This window comes from Mobula hypostoma, chromosome 8 (assembly GCF_963921235.1).
Source record: "Mobula hypostoma chromosome 8, sMobHyp1.1, whole genome shotgun sequence".
Taxonomy (NCBI): Eukaryota; Metazoa; Chordata; class Chondrichthyes; order Myliobatiformes; family Myliobatidae; genus Mobula; species Mobula hypostoma.
The window spans coordinates 62,824,408-62,840,351 of NC_086104.1; the positions used below are offsets into that span (position 1 = coordinate 62,824,408).

At 47.9% G+C, this 15,944-nt stretch overlaps 1 protein-coding gene across 1 annotated transcript in view; it reads right to left on the minus strand.

Moving 5' to 3' along the window:
* The window catches only part of pde10a (phosphodiesterase 10A), a 258,340-nt gene that overhangs the window by 189,027 nt on the left and 53,369 nt on the right, over positions 1-15,944 (minus strand). Inside the window, 1 exon segment of the mRNA XM_063055068.1 lies at positions 15,137-15,265. Within this exon segment, the coding sequence (XP_062911138.1) occupies positions 15,137-15,265 (129 nt within the window).

The following is a 15,944-nucleotide window of genomic DNA, read 5'->3' on the forward strand; positions in this document are numbered from 1 at the left end:
CCGGAGCCCTTCCTCATGTCCGCTGTCATCCCCGTCTCTCCTCCGTCCTCCCCATCAAAAACCCCCGCACGTCCACCGTCCTCCCCGTCTCTCCTCCGACTCCCCACCAAAAACCCCGCCCACCGTCCTCCTCGTCTCTCCTCCGACTCCCTGCCAAAACCCCCACACGTCCGCCGTCCTCCCCGTCTCTCCTCCGACTCCCCCCGAAAAAGCCCGTCTACAGTCATATGATACAGCATTGTATCCGAAAACGATACATGCCCACCCATTGGTTAATAGCACCCTGCTATCGATAATAACCCAAGCAACTGTCTAGTTAGAGACTGTCTCAGCATTCCTCAGTATAACATAACAAGAGAAGCCATTCTAAATTTAACAAAAAGAAAGACCCCGTACACTCTCCCCCCACCAATAAAAGTCATGCCCTCATGACCTTAACAGAGTTCACCAGTGCTCCTTGTAAAACACAAAACCCAACCCAGGTGCATAAAGCAGTGACATAACTTTCCAGCGCAGTAGAGATCACACCCTGCTCTCCCGGCGCTGTATAAGTTAGTCTCTCCGGGGGATGCCCACTCCTCTGAGGCCTCTGGACTTCCTCTGCTGACTCTCCCTGTTCAGACACCCCAGGTGACCCCCCCGGGCCTATCTGTCGGACCCTCCCCCTCACTGGGATCCCTCAGCCCCTGTGAGCCCTCTGGCTCAGGTTCTGGTTCCACCCTCTCCTCCCCCAATCCCGGCTGTAATACAGGCGGCTCTGCAACACCCTCCCTCGGTTCCCCTAACTCAGTGATGGAAGGGCCAGGAGTCTCTTCTCCCGGCACCGGGGAATCAGCGAACGGAAACAGGTACCACATGTCCGAATCATCATCTTCCGATGACGTATCCCTTCTCGAGGTGGGGACCGGCCCCGTCTTCTTCGCAGCGGACTCTTCCCTCGCCCCGCGCCCTTGCAGAGTCCTCGAACTAGGCGTAAACTCCCACTCGGGCTCTGGGTCTACCTTAAAAGGGATAGAGAGGGCGGAAAAAGGGGAGGAGGGATGGCATTACTGGTCAGGGATACTATTACAGCTACAGAAAGGGTGGGTAATGTAGCAAGATCCTCTTTTGAGTCAATATGGGTGGAAGTCAGGAACAGTTACTCTACTGGGGGTATTCTATAGGCCCCCTGGTAGCAGCAGAGATACAGAGGAGCAGATTGGGAGGCAGATTTTGGAAAGGTGCAAAAATAACAGGGTTGTTATCATGGGTGACTTTAACTTCCTTAATATTGATTGGCACCTGATTAGTTCCAAGGGTTTAGATGGGGCAGAATTTGTTAAGTGTGTCCAGGATGGATTCCTGTCACAGTATGTGGACAGGCCGACCAGGGGGAATGCCATACTAGATCTAGTACTAGGTAATGAACCGGGTCAGGTCACAGATCTCTCAGTGGGTGAGCATCTGGGGGACAGTGACCACCGCTCCCTGGCCTTTATAATTATCATGGAAAAAGATAGAATCAAAGAGGGCAGGAAAATTTTTAATTGGGGAAAGGCAAATTATGAGGCTATAAGGATAGAACTTGCGGGTGTGAATTGGGATGATGTTTTTGCAGGGAAATGTACTATGGACATGTGGTCGATGTTTAGAGATCTCTTGCGGGATGTAAGGGATAAATTTGTCCCGGTGAGGAAGATAAGGAATGGTAGGGCGAAGGAACCATGGGTGACAAGTGAGGTGGAAAATCTAGTCAGGAGGAAGAAGGCAGCATACATGAGGTTTAGGAAGCTCACTTTGTTGTGTGGATTTTTGAAGATCAGATATAGCCGACTGATGTTCCGTAATAGATGTTTGTATCTTATCGATTGTATCGGCAATTTTCTGGAACTGAATTGAAATTTCTGCACGAATCAGCTCCGTAACAGAGGTTGAAATTTCCCTTTGAATTAACTCCGATATAGCTTTCAAAATCACCGGTGGTTCAGTTGGAGGGAAATCGGTACCTTTCGGTTTAACCGGAGGTTTGCCATTCTTCCCGTTTTTCCCATTCTTAGACATAGCAGATCTTAAACGCATCCAGTTATCGAAGAGCCCAATTTAATTCAAAGTATTGTAAAAGTTAATGCCTTAATGGTTACTAAATATAGCTGATCAGAAGAAAAAACACTCAGAGGTAATGGAGCGAGTCAAGAACGCGACTTCACTCCATGAGCGCTACCGGAAGTCCCCCCGAGGTTTAGGAAGCAAGGATCAGCTGGGTCTATTGAGGAATATAGGGAAGCAAGAAAGGAGCTTAAGAAGGGGCTGAGAAGAGCAAGAAGGGGGCATGAGAAGGCCTTGGCGAGTAGGGTAAAGGAAAACCCCAAGGCATTCTTCAATTATGTGAAGAAAAAAAAGATTGACTGCAGTGAAGGTAGGACCGATTAGAGATAAAGGTGGGAAGATGTGCCTGGAGGCTGTGGAAGTGAGTGAGATCCTCAATGAATACTTCTCTTCGGTATTCACCAATGAGAGGGAACTTGATGATAGTGAAGACAATATGAGTGAGGTTGATGTTCTGGAGCATGCTGATATTAAGGGAGAGGAGGTGTTGGAGTTGTTAAAATACATTAGGACAGATAAGTCCCCGGGGCCTGACGGAATATTCCCCAGGCTGCTCCACGAGGCGAGGGAAGACATTGCTGAGCCTCTGGCTAGGATCTTTATGTCCTCGTTGTCCATGGGAATGGTACCGGAGGATTGGAGGGAGGCGAATGTTGTTCCCTTGTTCAAAGAAGGTAGTAGGGATAGTCCGAGTAATTATAGACCAGTGAGCCTTACGTCTGTGGTGGGAAAGCTGTTGGAAAAGATTCTTAGAGATAGGATCTATAGGCATTAGAGAATCATGGTCTGATCAGGGACAGTCAGCATGGCTTTGTGAAGAGCAGATCGTATCTAACAAGCCTGATAGAGTTCTTTGAGGAGGTGACCAGGCATATAGATGAGGGTAGTGCAGTGGATGTGATCTATATGGATTTTAGTAAGGCATTTGACAAGGTTCCACACGGTAGGCTTATTCAGAAAGTTAGAAGGCATGGGATCCAGGGAAGTTTGGCCAGGTGGATTCAGAATTGGCTTGCCTGCAGAAGGCAGAGGGTGGTGGTGGAGGGAGTACATTCAGATTGGAGGGTTGTGACTAGTGGTGTCCCACGAGGATCTGTTCTGGGACCTCTACTTTTCGTGATTTTTATTAACGACCTGGATGTGGGGGTAGAAGGGTGGGTTGGCAAGTTTGCAGACGACACAAAGGTTGGTGGTGTTGTGGATAGTGTAGAGGATTGTCGAAGATTGCAGAGAGACATTGATAGGATGCAAAAGTGGGCTGAGAAGTGGCAGATGGAGTTCAACCCAGAGAAGTGTGAGGTGGTACACTTTGGAAGGACAAACTCCAAGACAGAGTACAAAGTAAATGGCAGGATACTTGGTAGTGTGGAGGAGCAGAGGGATCTCGGGGTACATGTCCACAGATCCCTGAAAGTTGCCTCACAGGTGGATAGGGTAGTTAAGAAAGCTTATGGGGTGTTAGCTTTCATAAGTCGAGGGATAGAGTTTAAGAGTCGCGATGTAATGATGCAGCTCTATAAAACTCTGGTTAGGCCACACTTGGAGTATTGTGTCCAGTTCTGGTCACCTCACTATAGGAAGGATGTGAAAGCATTGGAAAGGGTACAGAGGAGATTTACCAGGATGCTGCCTGGTTTAGAAAGTATGCATTATGATCAGAGATTAAGGGAGCTAGGGCTTTACTCTTTGGAGAGAAGGAGGATGAGAGGAGACATGATAGAGGTGTACAAGATAATAAGAGGAATAGATAGAGTGGATAGCCAGCACCTCTTCCCCAGGGCACCACTGCTCAATACAAGAGGACATGGCTTTAAGATAAGGGGTGGGAAATTCAAGGGGGATATTAGAGGAAGGTTTTTTACTCAGAGAGTGGTTGGTGTGTAGAATGCACTGTCTGAGTCAGTGGTGGAGGCAGATACACTCGTGAAGTTTAAGAGACTACTAGACAGGTATATGGAGGAATCTAAGGTGGGGGCTTATATGGGAGGCAGGGTTTGAAGGTCGGCACAACATTGTGGGCCGAAGGGCCTGTACTGTGCTGTACTATTCTATGTTCTATGTTCACCTCTCGACCCAGAGGCAACAGGTGGTTCCGATGGAGTACCTTGACAGGCCCCTTCCTCGGGTCTCACCCGGTAAACAGGGAGATTCAGCATCTGACTCTCCACCACATTGGGGGTGGCTGCCCAATGGTCCGCCAACGTGTGCTTACCAGGTAGTCCTAAATTCTGGATAAGGACTCGGTCTCCCGTCAATAGCTGGACGAACTTTACTTTCTGATCATACCTCTTCTTATTCCGCTGGTTCTGCTTGGTGGCTGCCGCCTCAGCCAACTCGTACGCCCTTTTCAACTCTCTCCTCATATCAGACACGTACTTCAGACATGGCTTCGAAGGTATTTCACCCGCTTCAGTCCCAAAACACAGATCAATGGGCAACCTCGCTTCCCGTCCGAACATCAGATAGAAGGGCGAGTACCCCGTAGCATCATTGCGAGTACAATTGTAACAGTGAACCAAATGGGCAATGTGCTGACTCTACTTACTCTTCTGTCCAATCTCCAAAGTGCCGAGCATGTCCAGCAGGGTCCGGTTAAACCTCTTGGGCTGCGGGTGATAGGGGGTGGTTCTGGATTTCTCAACCCCAAGCATACCCAGTAATTCATGGATAAGCCTGCTCTTGAAGTCCCGTCCCTGATCACTATGGATCCGCTGGGGAAGGCCATAATGAACAAAGTACTTCTCCCATAACACCTTCGCCACTGTATTCGCTTTCTGATCCTTAGTAGGAAAAGCCTGCGCATATCTAGTGTAGTGATCCGTGAGGACCAAGACATTCACGGTGTTGCTGGTGTCTGGCTCAATAGACAGGAAATCCATACATACCAGGTCCATGGGTCCCGCACTCTGCAAGTGGGATAACGGGGCCGCCTGCGTCGGCAAGGTCTTCCTCCTGATGCATCGACTACAGGTCTTACAGTATTCTTCCACCTCCCCCCTCACCCGGGGCCAGTAAAACCAGTCCTTGACTAATCCATAGGTCTTCTCTATCCCTAAGTGCCCGGAATCATTATGTAGTGCCTGGAGCACAGACTTCCGATACTTCTCAGGCATGACCAGCTGCCAGCGCCGGGGACGGTCCGGAGGTGACGTGACCCGGTACAGGACGTGGTTCTTCAGCTTCAACCGAGGCCACTCCTTCAGTAGTAGGGGAACGGAGGCATGTTTTGCCTTCTCCACCTGCCCCATATCACCCCGGCTAACCGCGTACCAGATAGTGCCAATGCTCGGGTCATCACTCTGAGCCGCCTCCACTTCCTGGAGGCTCAACTCCGGCAGCTGCCTGTTCCTCAGAGCAGTCAAATTACAGTAAACAGTGGGTAGCGCGACATCGTCAGCCCCCAGTTGATCTACTGCCCGATCCGTTCCCATCTGTGCTCCTACTTCCCCGTCGCTCCCAACTCGACATATGGCCTTTACTCCCTGGGCGGGGACACTCTTCCACTCCTCAGCCGTGCCCGACTCGTCGTGCGCCCGACGAGACAGGGCATCTGCATCGATGTTCCGACTCCCCGGGCGGTACTTCAGGCTGAACTCATAGGCAGACAAGGCTGCTAACCACCGGTGCCCAGTAGCGTCCAGTTTTGCCAAGGTCAGGATATAAGTGAGGGGGTTGTTGTCAGTTCTCACCTCAAACTGGGCCCCGTATAGGTAGTCACTCAACTAGTCACTCAACCGCCCATTTCAACGCCAAGAACTCCAGCTTGTGAGTGGGATAGTTTCTCACAGATGCCGACAAGCTCCGGCTGACAAACGCCACCGGCCTCAATCCGTTGCCCTGTTCCTGGTACAGGACGCCCCCCCAGACCCTCATGACTGGCATCAGTGTGTAGAACGTATGGCTTCCAGGGATCAGCAAAAGCCAGCACCGGGGCCTGTGTCAGCGCCCTTTTCAGAGATTTAAACGCCTCCTCACATTGAGCATCCCACTTCAATCCAAAAGGCTCCCCTGGGTTCAAGTATCCTCCTACCTCCGGCCCTCGGTCTCCCTTCCTCTTCCTCCCCACAGGTGGATAACCACACAACAGCTAGTTCAATGGATGACTCATTTTCGCATATCCTTTCACGAATCGCTGGTAATATCCGCAAAACCCCAAAAACAAGCGTAAGGCGCTCACCTCCTGAGGTCTCGGCCAGGTGGTTATAGCGGCTATCTTACCCGGATCAGTGGCCACTCCATTTCACGAGATTATGTGCCCGACATAACTGACCGACGTCTTACAGAACTTACATTTATCCAGAGAAAGTTTTAACCCTTCCTCCTTCAGCCGACTCAGCACCTTCAGCAGCCGCTCCTCATGCTCCCCCAACGTAGATCCAAACACTATCAGGTCGTCCAGGTACACCAATACCTCCAGCAGGTTCATGTCCCCCACTGTCCTCTCCATGAGCCGCTGGAAGGTGGCTGGGGCCCCCGATATGCCTTGGGGCATTCGTTCAAACTGGAAAAATCCCAGGGGATAGATAAAGGCTGCCTTCTCTTTATCGGTCTCACTCATCGAAATCTGGTAATACCCACTCTGCAAATCCAATACACTAAACCACTGCGCCCCACTCAAACAGGCCAATGCGTCTTCCACCCTCGGGACTGTATATTGGTCAGGAACAGTACGCCGGTTCAGGGTCCTGTAGTCCACGCACATGCACTCCTTCCCATTTTTCTTCCTTGCCACCACTATGGGGGACGCATAGGGGCTTCGGGACTCCGCGATAATCCCTGCATCCTTCAACTGCTGTAAGTGCTGCTGCACATCTTCCACATCTGCTGGGACCAACCGCCGCGACCTCTCCCTAAACGGGGTGTCATTTGTCACCCGAATGGTGTGCTGAGTGCTCTTGGAACATCCCACATCAAACTCCTCCTGAGAAAAGACATCCCCTAACTTCAGCATCTTCTCCACCAGCCTGCTCTTATACGCTGGCAGTACAGGGGAGTCTTCAAAATTAAAGGCCTCCTCGGTCAGCCGCCCCCCGTTCTCCAATAGTTTTCCTCCAGTGGGCTTCACGGGGGCGCTGGACATCACCGTCACCGGGAACAAGTGCGCGAGGGGCATCCCGTGCTTAAAAGTGATCTCCACTCCGTTATGTTCCTTACCATCACCCCCATCCGCCGTGCCTGTACAGCTGAGGGCCTCTGCAATTCTGGTCTCACCAGCGCCCCAGCCGGGAACGGGGACTCCCTTTCCAGGTCGTCTGGGGCGTCTACTAGCAGGGCCTTGCCCGCCAGTACTCCGGGGAATCTGGGGGTCCCCATCACTAATGCCGCCTGCCCTGGCTGTATCACCTTAGGCCTCGCCTGAGTGCACCACATCGTCTCTCGTTTGCACTCAGGATCCAGCCCCTGGGGGTCACCCACTCCTTCGTACACTGCTCGGAACACTAGGTGTACCGAGAGGGTCTCCAGAAAGTTCTCCCCCGCCTTCTTCTTACAGGTTCCCAAGAGCCGTCGCACCAGAGGGGAATTAGTCCTCACTAGCAGGGCAGCACCACCGGTTTCCACTGGGTCCAGACAGACCAACACCAGCGTCTCAAAGGCGTCCGACACTCCCACATCTCCCTCCGAAAATTCCAATCTCACTGACAAGTACCCATCATACGGGTAATCACCATCACTTACGCCCCAAATCTCTAATGCATTAAACGGAGTTACTGGCAAATGCTTCAGATATTTGTTGTAGAACGACTGGTACAGTAAGGTAACCTGCGACCCAGTGTCAAGGATGGCTTTCGCAAAGATTCCCTCTATCCGTAGGGACACGCTGGAACGGGGTCCCACCAGTCCATCCGGAATTTGGGCTTGTACTTTCTGGGGTTCCATGGCTGCTTTCTGAGAACGTGTTCCTCTTGAAACTCCAGTCCATTCCCTCAGAGCCTCTCCTAAGTTTCCCGACACCTCTCCCTTCTTGGTGGCCCGGGGGCCCTCCCCCCTCGGAGCATCTCGTCTCTCACAATCCCTCCGCAAGTGACCCGCTTCCCCACAGCTGTAGCACACCCCCAGCCACTCACATTCCCGCCGCAAATTCCCCTCTCTCCCACAGTTATAGCACCCACTACTCGCCGCCTCTCTTCTCCTGGTACGCCCCCCCCCGGGGACCCCTTGGATTTCTCTGATCTCACCCCGGCTACCACCTCCTGAACCGCTGAAGACCGTCCCCGGGGGTCCGAGCCCCCTGGTCAGCCCAAAGCACTCTCCTCCGCCCGTACCTCTCTAATCAGCTGCCCGAATGATGGAGAGGGGCTCCTCTTATATGACTGCCAGATACTCCAAGCCACCCTGTCATCCTCCCGGGAACCTCTACATATCTGGCTCATCCTCAACTTCCCCACTTCGTCCACCCTCACTACCCCTCGGCGCTGCAGCCCCGTAAGCTTCCCTTCCAGCCGGAAAACGTATTCTGACAGCTTTTCCCCTCTTCTCTGCCCCATTTGTTGAAACTCCGCTAAATGTTGCCAGGGATCTCCTGACAGTCCAAACACTTCCTCCAAAGCGTCCAAACACTCCGACAGGGAAGCCGAAGGGTGTTCCGCTCTCAACTCGCGGACCACATGGGCCGCCCCGCCCCTTAAGCTTTCCACCAATCGCTGTCTCTTTTCCTCATCCGAAACTGGCCACACCTCTAACAACTGGGATGTATCCTCAACACAGGTATCATAGTCATCCTCCCCTTCCGGGGTGGGCCTGGCTCCCGAGAAAATTCTCAGCTTCGGGCGGGGCCCCTCAACCCTTCTTGCCAGGGAGGTAATGGCAGCCGCTAACTCGGAGGTCTCAGCCCTAACTGGGGGACGGGGTCTGACCAAGCCTTCCCACTCCACACCTCCACCCCTGGCTACTGGCACCTCCCCTGGGGCCTCATCTAGCTCCTCCTCCGGCACCTCCTCACTTTCGTCCTCCAAAAGGGTGTGGAGACCCCACGGCCCCGCCTCCCCCGGGACGTGGACTGTCGCTGGTAGCTCTAAAGTCATGACGTCGGCACTCGTCCGCACCAACATCCAGCTGGACTCCAGTTCTTTCCCACCTCTTCTAGCTATAAGTTCTACCTGCCCGATACCTTTAATCCTCGCACCAGTACATCTGCCGGAATGCAATAATCGACCCCACTTAGCACGCACGCATGATTCACCGGTACCTCCTCCAATTCACACCAACTTACAATCTTATCTCGATCCATCTTCACACCACTTAACGCGATGACTATTACAGCTTTACCGAAAATCCAAATCCAGGACGGTAGCCCCCACTTGTAACGTTCCGTTATATTGACTCGTATATGTCTAGGGGAAATCCCACCCAGCACCTGCCTCAACACTCCCCACAGGGTTGGTCGCCGCCCGAATCAATCCCAAACATCAATCATCAGCCAGCACACCCAGTAAATTTTAACAGGTACACTTTATAGATGTTACTAATTCTATGACATTAATATAAATTTGATACAGAGAGGAAAGTAATGAAAAAAAAAGGCACCAACACTTATCAAAGTCCAAGTTCTTTGCGCGCTACCGTTGGAGCTCAATCAATTCCTGACAACAACCCGAATCCTGTCGACTCATGGCTTGGAACCACCCGGAGTGATCGACTGGAGCCTCTCCGCACGTCTGCCATCCTCCTCGTCTCTCCTCCGACTCCCCGCCAAAAACCCCGTCCACCGTCCTCTCCGTCTCTCCTCTGACTCCCCGTCTCTCCTCCGTCCTCCCTGTCAAAAACCCCCGCACGTCCACCGTCCTCCCTGTCTCTCCTCCGACTCCCCACCAAAAACCCCCACACGTCCACCGTCCTCCTCGTCTCTCCTCCGACTCCCCGTCAAAAACCCCCGCACGTCCACCATCCTCCCCGTCTCCCCTCCAACTCCCCCTAAAAACCTCGTCCGCCGTCCTCCTCATCTCTCCTCCGACTCCCCGTCTCTCCTCTGACTCCCCGTCTCTCTTCCGTTCTCCTTGTCTCTCCTCCGATTCCCCGTCTCTCCTCCAACTCCCCGTCTCTCCTCCGACTCCCCATCTCTCCTCCGTCCTCCTTGTATCTCCTCCGACTCCCCGTCTCCCCTCCGACTCCCCGTCTCTCCACCGTCCTCCCTGTCTCTCCTCCAACTTCCCCCCAAAAATCCGTTCACCGTCCTCCTCGTCTCTCCTCCGACTCCCTGCCAAAAACCCCCGCACATCCACCATCCTCCCCGTCTCTCATCTGACTCCCCATCTCTCCTCCGACTCCTCGTCTCTCCTCTGACTCCCCGTCTCTCCACCGTCCTCCCCGTTTCTCCTCCGACTCCCGTCAAAAACCCCCGCACGTCCACCGTCCTCCTCGTCTCTCCTCCGACTCCCTGCCAAAAACCCCCGCACATCCACCATCCTCCCCGTCTCTCATCTGACTCCCCATCTCTCCTCCAACTCCTCGTCTCTCCTCTGACTCCCCGTCTCTCCACCGTCCTCCCCGTTTCTCCTCCGACTCCCCGTCAAAAACCCCCACACGTCCACCGTCCTCCCCGTCACTCCTCCGACTCCCCGTCTCTCCTCCGACTACCTGTCAAAAACCCCCGCACGTCCGTGGTCCTCCTCGTCTCTCCTCCGACTCCCCCCCAAAAACCCCGTCCACAGTCATATGATACAGCATTGTATCCGAAAACAAAACGATACATGACCACTGATTGATTAATAGCACCCTGCTATCTATAATAACCCAAACAACTGTCTAGTTAGAGACTTACTCAGCATTCCCCAGTATAACATAAGAAGCCATTTTAAATTTAACAAAAAGAAAGACCCCGTACATCAGTCTTCCTGAACCATCCAGAATCTAGTGATTCTTGAAAGATCATTACTAATGCCTCCACAATCTCTTCAGCCACTTCTTTCAGAACTCTGGGGTGTACACCATCTGTTCCAGGTGACTTATCTACCTTCAGACCTTTCAGTTTCCCAAGAACCTTCTCTTTAGTTATGGTAACTTCATACACTTCATGACCCCTGACACCTGGAACCTCTACTATACTGTTGGTGTCTTCCACCATGAAGACAAACGCAAAATACTTATTCAGTTCATCCACCATTTTGTTGTCCCCCATTACTACCTTTCCTACCTTTCCAGCATTGTTTTCCAGCGGTCCAATATCTACTCTCACCCCTCTTTTACACTTTATTTATCTTAAGAAACCTTTGGTATCCTCTTTAATATTATTGGCTAGCTTACTTTCGTATTCCATCTTTATCTTCTTAATGACTTTTTTAGTAGTTTTTTCTTGCTTTTTAAAAGTTTCCCTGTCCTTTAACTTCCCACTAATCTTTGTTCTATTATATGCCCTCTCCTTGGCTTTTATGTTGACTTCTCAAGGTTGTGTCACCTTTCCCTTAGAATATTTCTTCCTCTTTGGGATTTTTTATCCCATGCCTTCCAAATTGCTACCAGGAATTCCAACTATTGCTGCTTTGCCATCATCCCTGCCAGTGTTCTTTTCCTATCAAATCTGGCCAACTCCTCTCTTATGTCTCTGTAATTCCCTTTACTCCACTGTTAATACTGATGCATCTGACTTTAGCTTCTCCTCAAATTTCAGAGTGAATTCAATCATATTATGATCACTTGCCTCTATGGGTTCCTTTTTTTTAAATCTTTAGCTCTCTTAATCAATTCTGGTCCATTGCACAATAATATTACTTGTTATGAAAATGGTGACTAACATTCCATTTATTTTTATGACTAAAAGGTATTGAAATGGTAAAAGATTTGCTTTACTTGGTGGACTCCGACAAAGACATCGAGAGAGCATAAAACTCCATTAATTGAATTGGGAAATCAATACTTGATAGGAATGCAATAGCTGTAGGTGTAGCTGTGGTGTTTTCTGCAGCTGTGAGTGGGAGTCATAGCGTTATGTTGTCTGCACAATGCAAGATCAGGTATATTTCTTTGCAGCTAGAGAATGATTTGGGAGTGGAAGAACCCGGCTGCCTTAGTCCATTTAGAAACCAATAATGTATACAGAACCAAGAATGAGGTTCTGCCTAGACAGTTTGAGGAGCTGGACATAAAAGTAAAGCACCTAACATTAATAATAGTTATCTCTGAATTGTTACCTTAGTCACACGCAATTGACACAGGAAAATAAGAGACCAGAATATTGAATGCATGGTGCAGAATTCATAGACTCGGTCTTGGACTGTGGTTTCTTGTGTGACTGTATTTTACTGATATCTTATATGTGTGTGCAGTCCTATATATGCTATATGTGCCTTGTGCTCTGTATGACTGCTGGAACTCTGTTTTGCACCTTGGCCCCAGAGTAATGCTGTTTTGTTAAGCTGTATTCATGGGCATTCATGAATGATTGGTACAGGCTTCATTTAAACCTGGCTGAAAATACCGCACTGGAAAATAAATAATCATAACCGTGGAGGAAAAACATGCAAAAGTGTTTGGTGAGCAGAGGAAAAAGTGGGGAAAATTTTGATGAGGGATACACTAAAAATCAATGTTAACAGAGCAGAATACTGACTTGAGATGCAACAGAGAAAATTGTCTGAACAAGGAAAATTAGTAAAACATGAAATTAGAAGTAATTTACTGCAATAGAAGCGCAAGTCAATTAAGTGTTTTTGTGTCACTGATAACAGAGTTGAGATAACAATCTTTATTGAGATATTGCTGTAATATTTGGGAAGCTTGCATTTCAGATATCACAAGGACATAACCAAAGACAGGAATGTCCCAGATTCAGAGAATCAGCACAAAAGTTTAAATTGACATGATGGTCAGGGCACAGAGATTGTGAGTTGACGTGCCTGTTCCTGTGCGGTACTGTTCTATTTTATGCCTGATGGAGAGGACTGACTTACTAAAGTGAATAGATAATAGGACTCCAATAGGTTCGCTATCATTACACAAACTATTCATTAAGAACTAACAAGAGTTTGGAATAATGTTAATTCAATAATCAAGGGAGACATTCCATTTATGCTTGTCAAAACAGGGTGTCAAAAGTACTTTAGAGAGCCAGTCATAGATTATATTTGAGATAGTTTTTTAGAGTATACAGTCAAAACTTCCATGGAACAAATCATTTTATATCGTCTTGAATAATCAGCATCAATTACGAATCGCATAGAAAAGAATCTCTGGGGGACTGAAGTCATAACAGAATAAAATTTAACACTGAATTGAATAATGACATTCTTAAGACTGAAACATGAGTTGTGGAAATTGAGCAACTTATGAAGGCAAGTATCATGTGTTGCATAAGGTGGGTTGCAAAATTAAATTTAAACTTATGATTCTGGAAAAGCGAAGGTGTGTTCAATGAAACATTTGTATATTTTCAAAGTTTATTTTGCCTTGAGAAATAAATAGATGAGGAAGCGAACAGATATAATAAATTTGATGAGATACCACATATATGATTGTTAAGATAACATTTTATGGGGTTAAAGTTAACAGGCAGTGTACAGTGGGGAAAAGCTGGTCATTTTTGTGAAGGCAGTCTATAATGAGCAAGGTGCCATACTGAAAGGCCAACACAGAATGGATGGAGAGAGGCTGTTTCAAATAGTGGGAGAGTCTAGGACCTGAGGGCACAACCTCAGAATAGAAGGATGCCCCTTTAGAACAGAGATGAGGAATTTCTTTAACAAGACGGTAGTGAATCTGTGGAACAGATTACCAGATAGCTGTGGAGGCCAAGTCACTGGGTATATTTATAGCAGAGGTAGATAGGTTATTGATTAGTAAGGACATCAAAGGTTACAGGATGAAGGCAAGAGAAGGGGTTGAGAGGAAAAATAAATTATCCATGAAATGGCGGAGCAGACTCGATGGGCCAAGTAGCCTGATTCTACTCTGATGTCTCATGGTAAGAGGCTAGATTTGTGTAAAGTGCTAGGCAGATTAAGCAGAAGTGGTGCATAAAGAGGAATGTGGAATCAGAAAATAGTGACTTTTCCTCCATATACCACATTATGTTGCATTTTCAAACTGGGCATGCTAATAGTATCTCTCAGTAAGATTCCTGTGCAATTGTTCGTTTACCATTCAAGTACAGACAACTCCCACATTTCAACTATTCAGGTTACAAAAATTTGCCCTTATGCAATTCAAAAATCACGAATCAAAATCTGAGATTCAATAATAAAACCACAATTACAGAATTTATGTAAAGAAGAAAATAAATCAACAGAAAATGCAAAGGAAACAGCAGAATTTCTCTCTTTTTTCCCCAACCTGCATTAAATGTCATATGCAAATAACGTTTTTTTTAAAAAGCACAACAATTCATTTGGAGATTTTTACTCCCCCCCCCGCAAGAGTTTTATTTTATTTATCCTCAAGATATCTGAAACAAGGCCAGTGAGTTTAAGTGCAAGTTGTAAACCAAATTTGTTGTGAGTTATATTAAACCATTTTACCTACAGTATATCTGCATTGTATTTAAAAGTGTACATCTCCATTCAAGGCTGGAAGGTGACAAGCATATGCAGTTGCTTGTATCTTCAAATGCAGCTGCTTGCCACTTTGCTTGGACAATGCAATCTCCTACATGACGCCCTGCCATCAACCAGCAATTACAGAACTCAACACAACTGTTGAGACACAAACCTCCCACAGGAACACATCACCGCTTTTAATATGGTATTCGATGGATTTTGTACTAGACAAATTTATGATACCAACTATTTTCTAGGAAAACAGTCACTCTGTAATACAGGGATCACCCGTATAGAAAATTTGAACTGGATAGTTGAGAGCAGTTGTTATCCACAGTACCACATGATTTTGAAATTTGTTACATCAGGAAGTGAACACCATCACCCCACCCCCAACCAAACCTAGGTCAGATTACACTAATGCTGTTCAAGCACATTTAGCACAGGCAATGATCCTACAGTAACTGTTTAAGGTTTACATGTGTGTGTATATCTATTAGATAGATAGAAAGAGAATTCCATGACATGAACTTTTAAGTCACATGAAAAATAAAGCTATTTGATAACTGGTGGAGCAGTAAGCTTACCATCTTGCCTGCTGTGTTTTTTCATTAGCCACTTTTCTAGTGTTTCAACATCAACACTGTCTGCCACAAATTCATCCAGTACATGTGTATGAAGTGAAAGGTAAGTCTTTACTTTTTCATCCGTCAAACCTGGAAAGATACAAGGCATGACAATGAGTGTGCAAGCATTCAATGAATAATTGCTTAAGGTTTGCAGGGTTGCGTCCTGACAGTAAAGGTTCTTCATTGGTCAGCAGAAACACACACAATCAAAGACTGCATTATATTCCAAAGCAATCAGATTTTTTTAAATATACAAAGCTCCAAATCTGAACTATTATTGTATTTGAATAAAATATTTTGAAAATCATGTTTGAAGTTTTCTACTTGGACATGTTAGGCATATAAGAAAACAAAGGAAAGAGACCAATTATGCCAAACCTCCTTTATGCCATTTCTCAAGTAGATTTAATAGGCTTGAAATGTGACGGGGAGGCAAAAAGGCCCTTTAAAAATAATCTGGTTCCTGATTTTCCACCCAAAAGACTTCGCAGGCAATTTTCTTACTTTATGTTGGTATTGTGGAATGGAGCTGCAGAGCAAGTCCTGCATTGAACTGTACCTTCTTGCTCCACTCTTTGCAGCAAATGCAGCTTGATCATCGTCCAGCTCTTGTAGTACCAGACTTTGAAACTGGTCTCGTAGAAATGTGATCTGACACCCAAAAAAGATGACAGATATATATTGAAGAAAATCTAATGTTTTGACTCTGTAATAGGCACATGTTCAATTAATGGTACTGGACCATTTAACATGTTCAATGAATGGT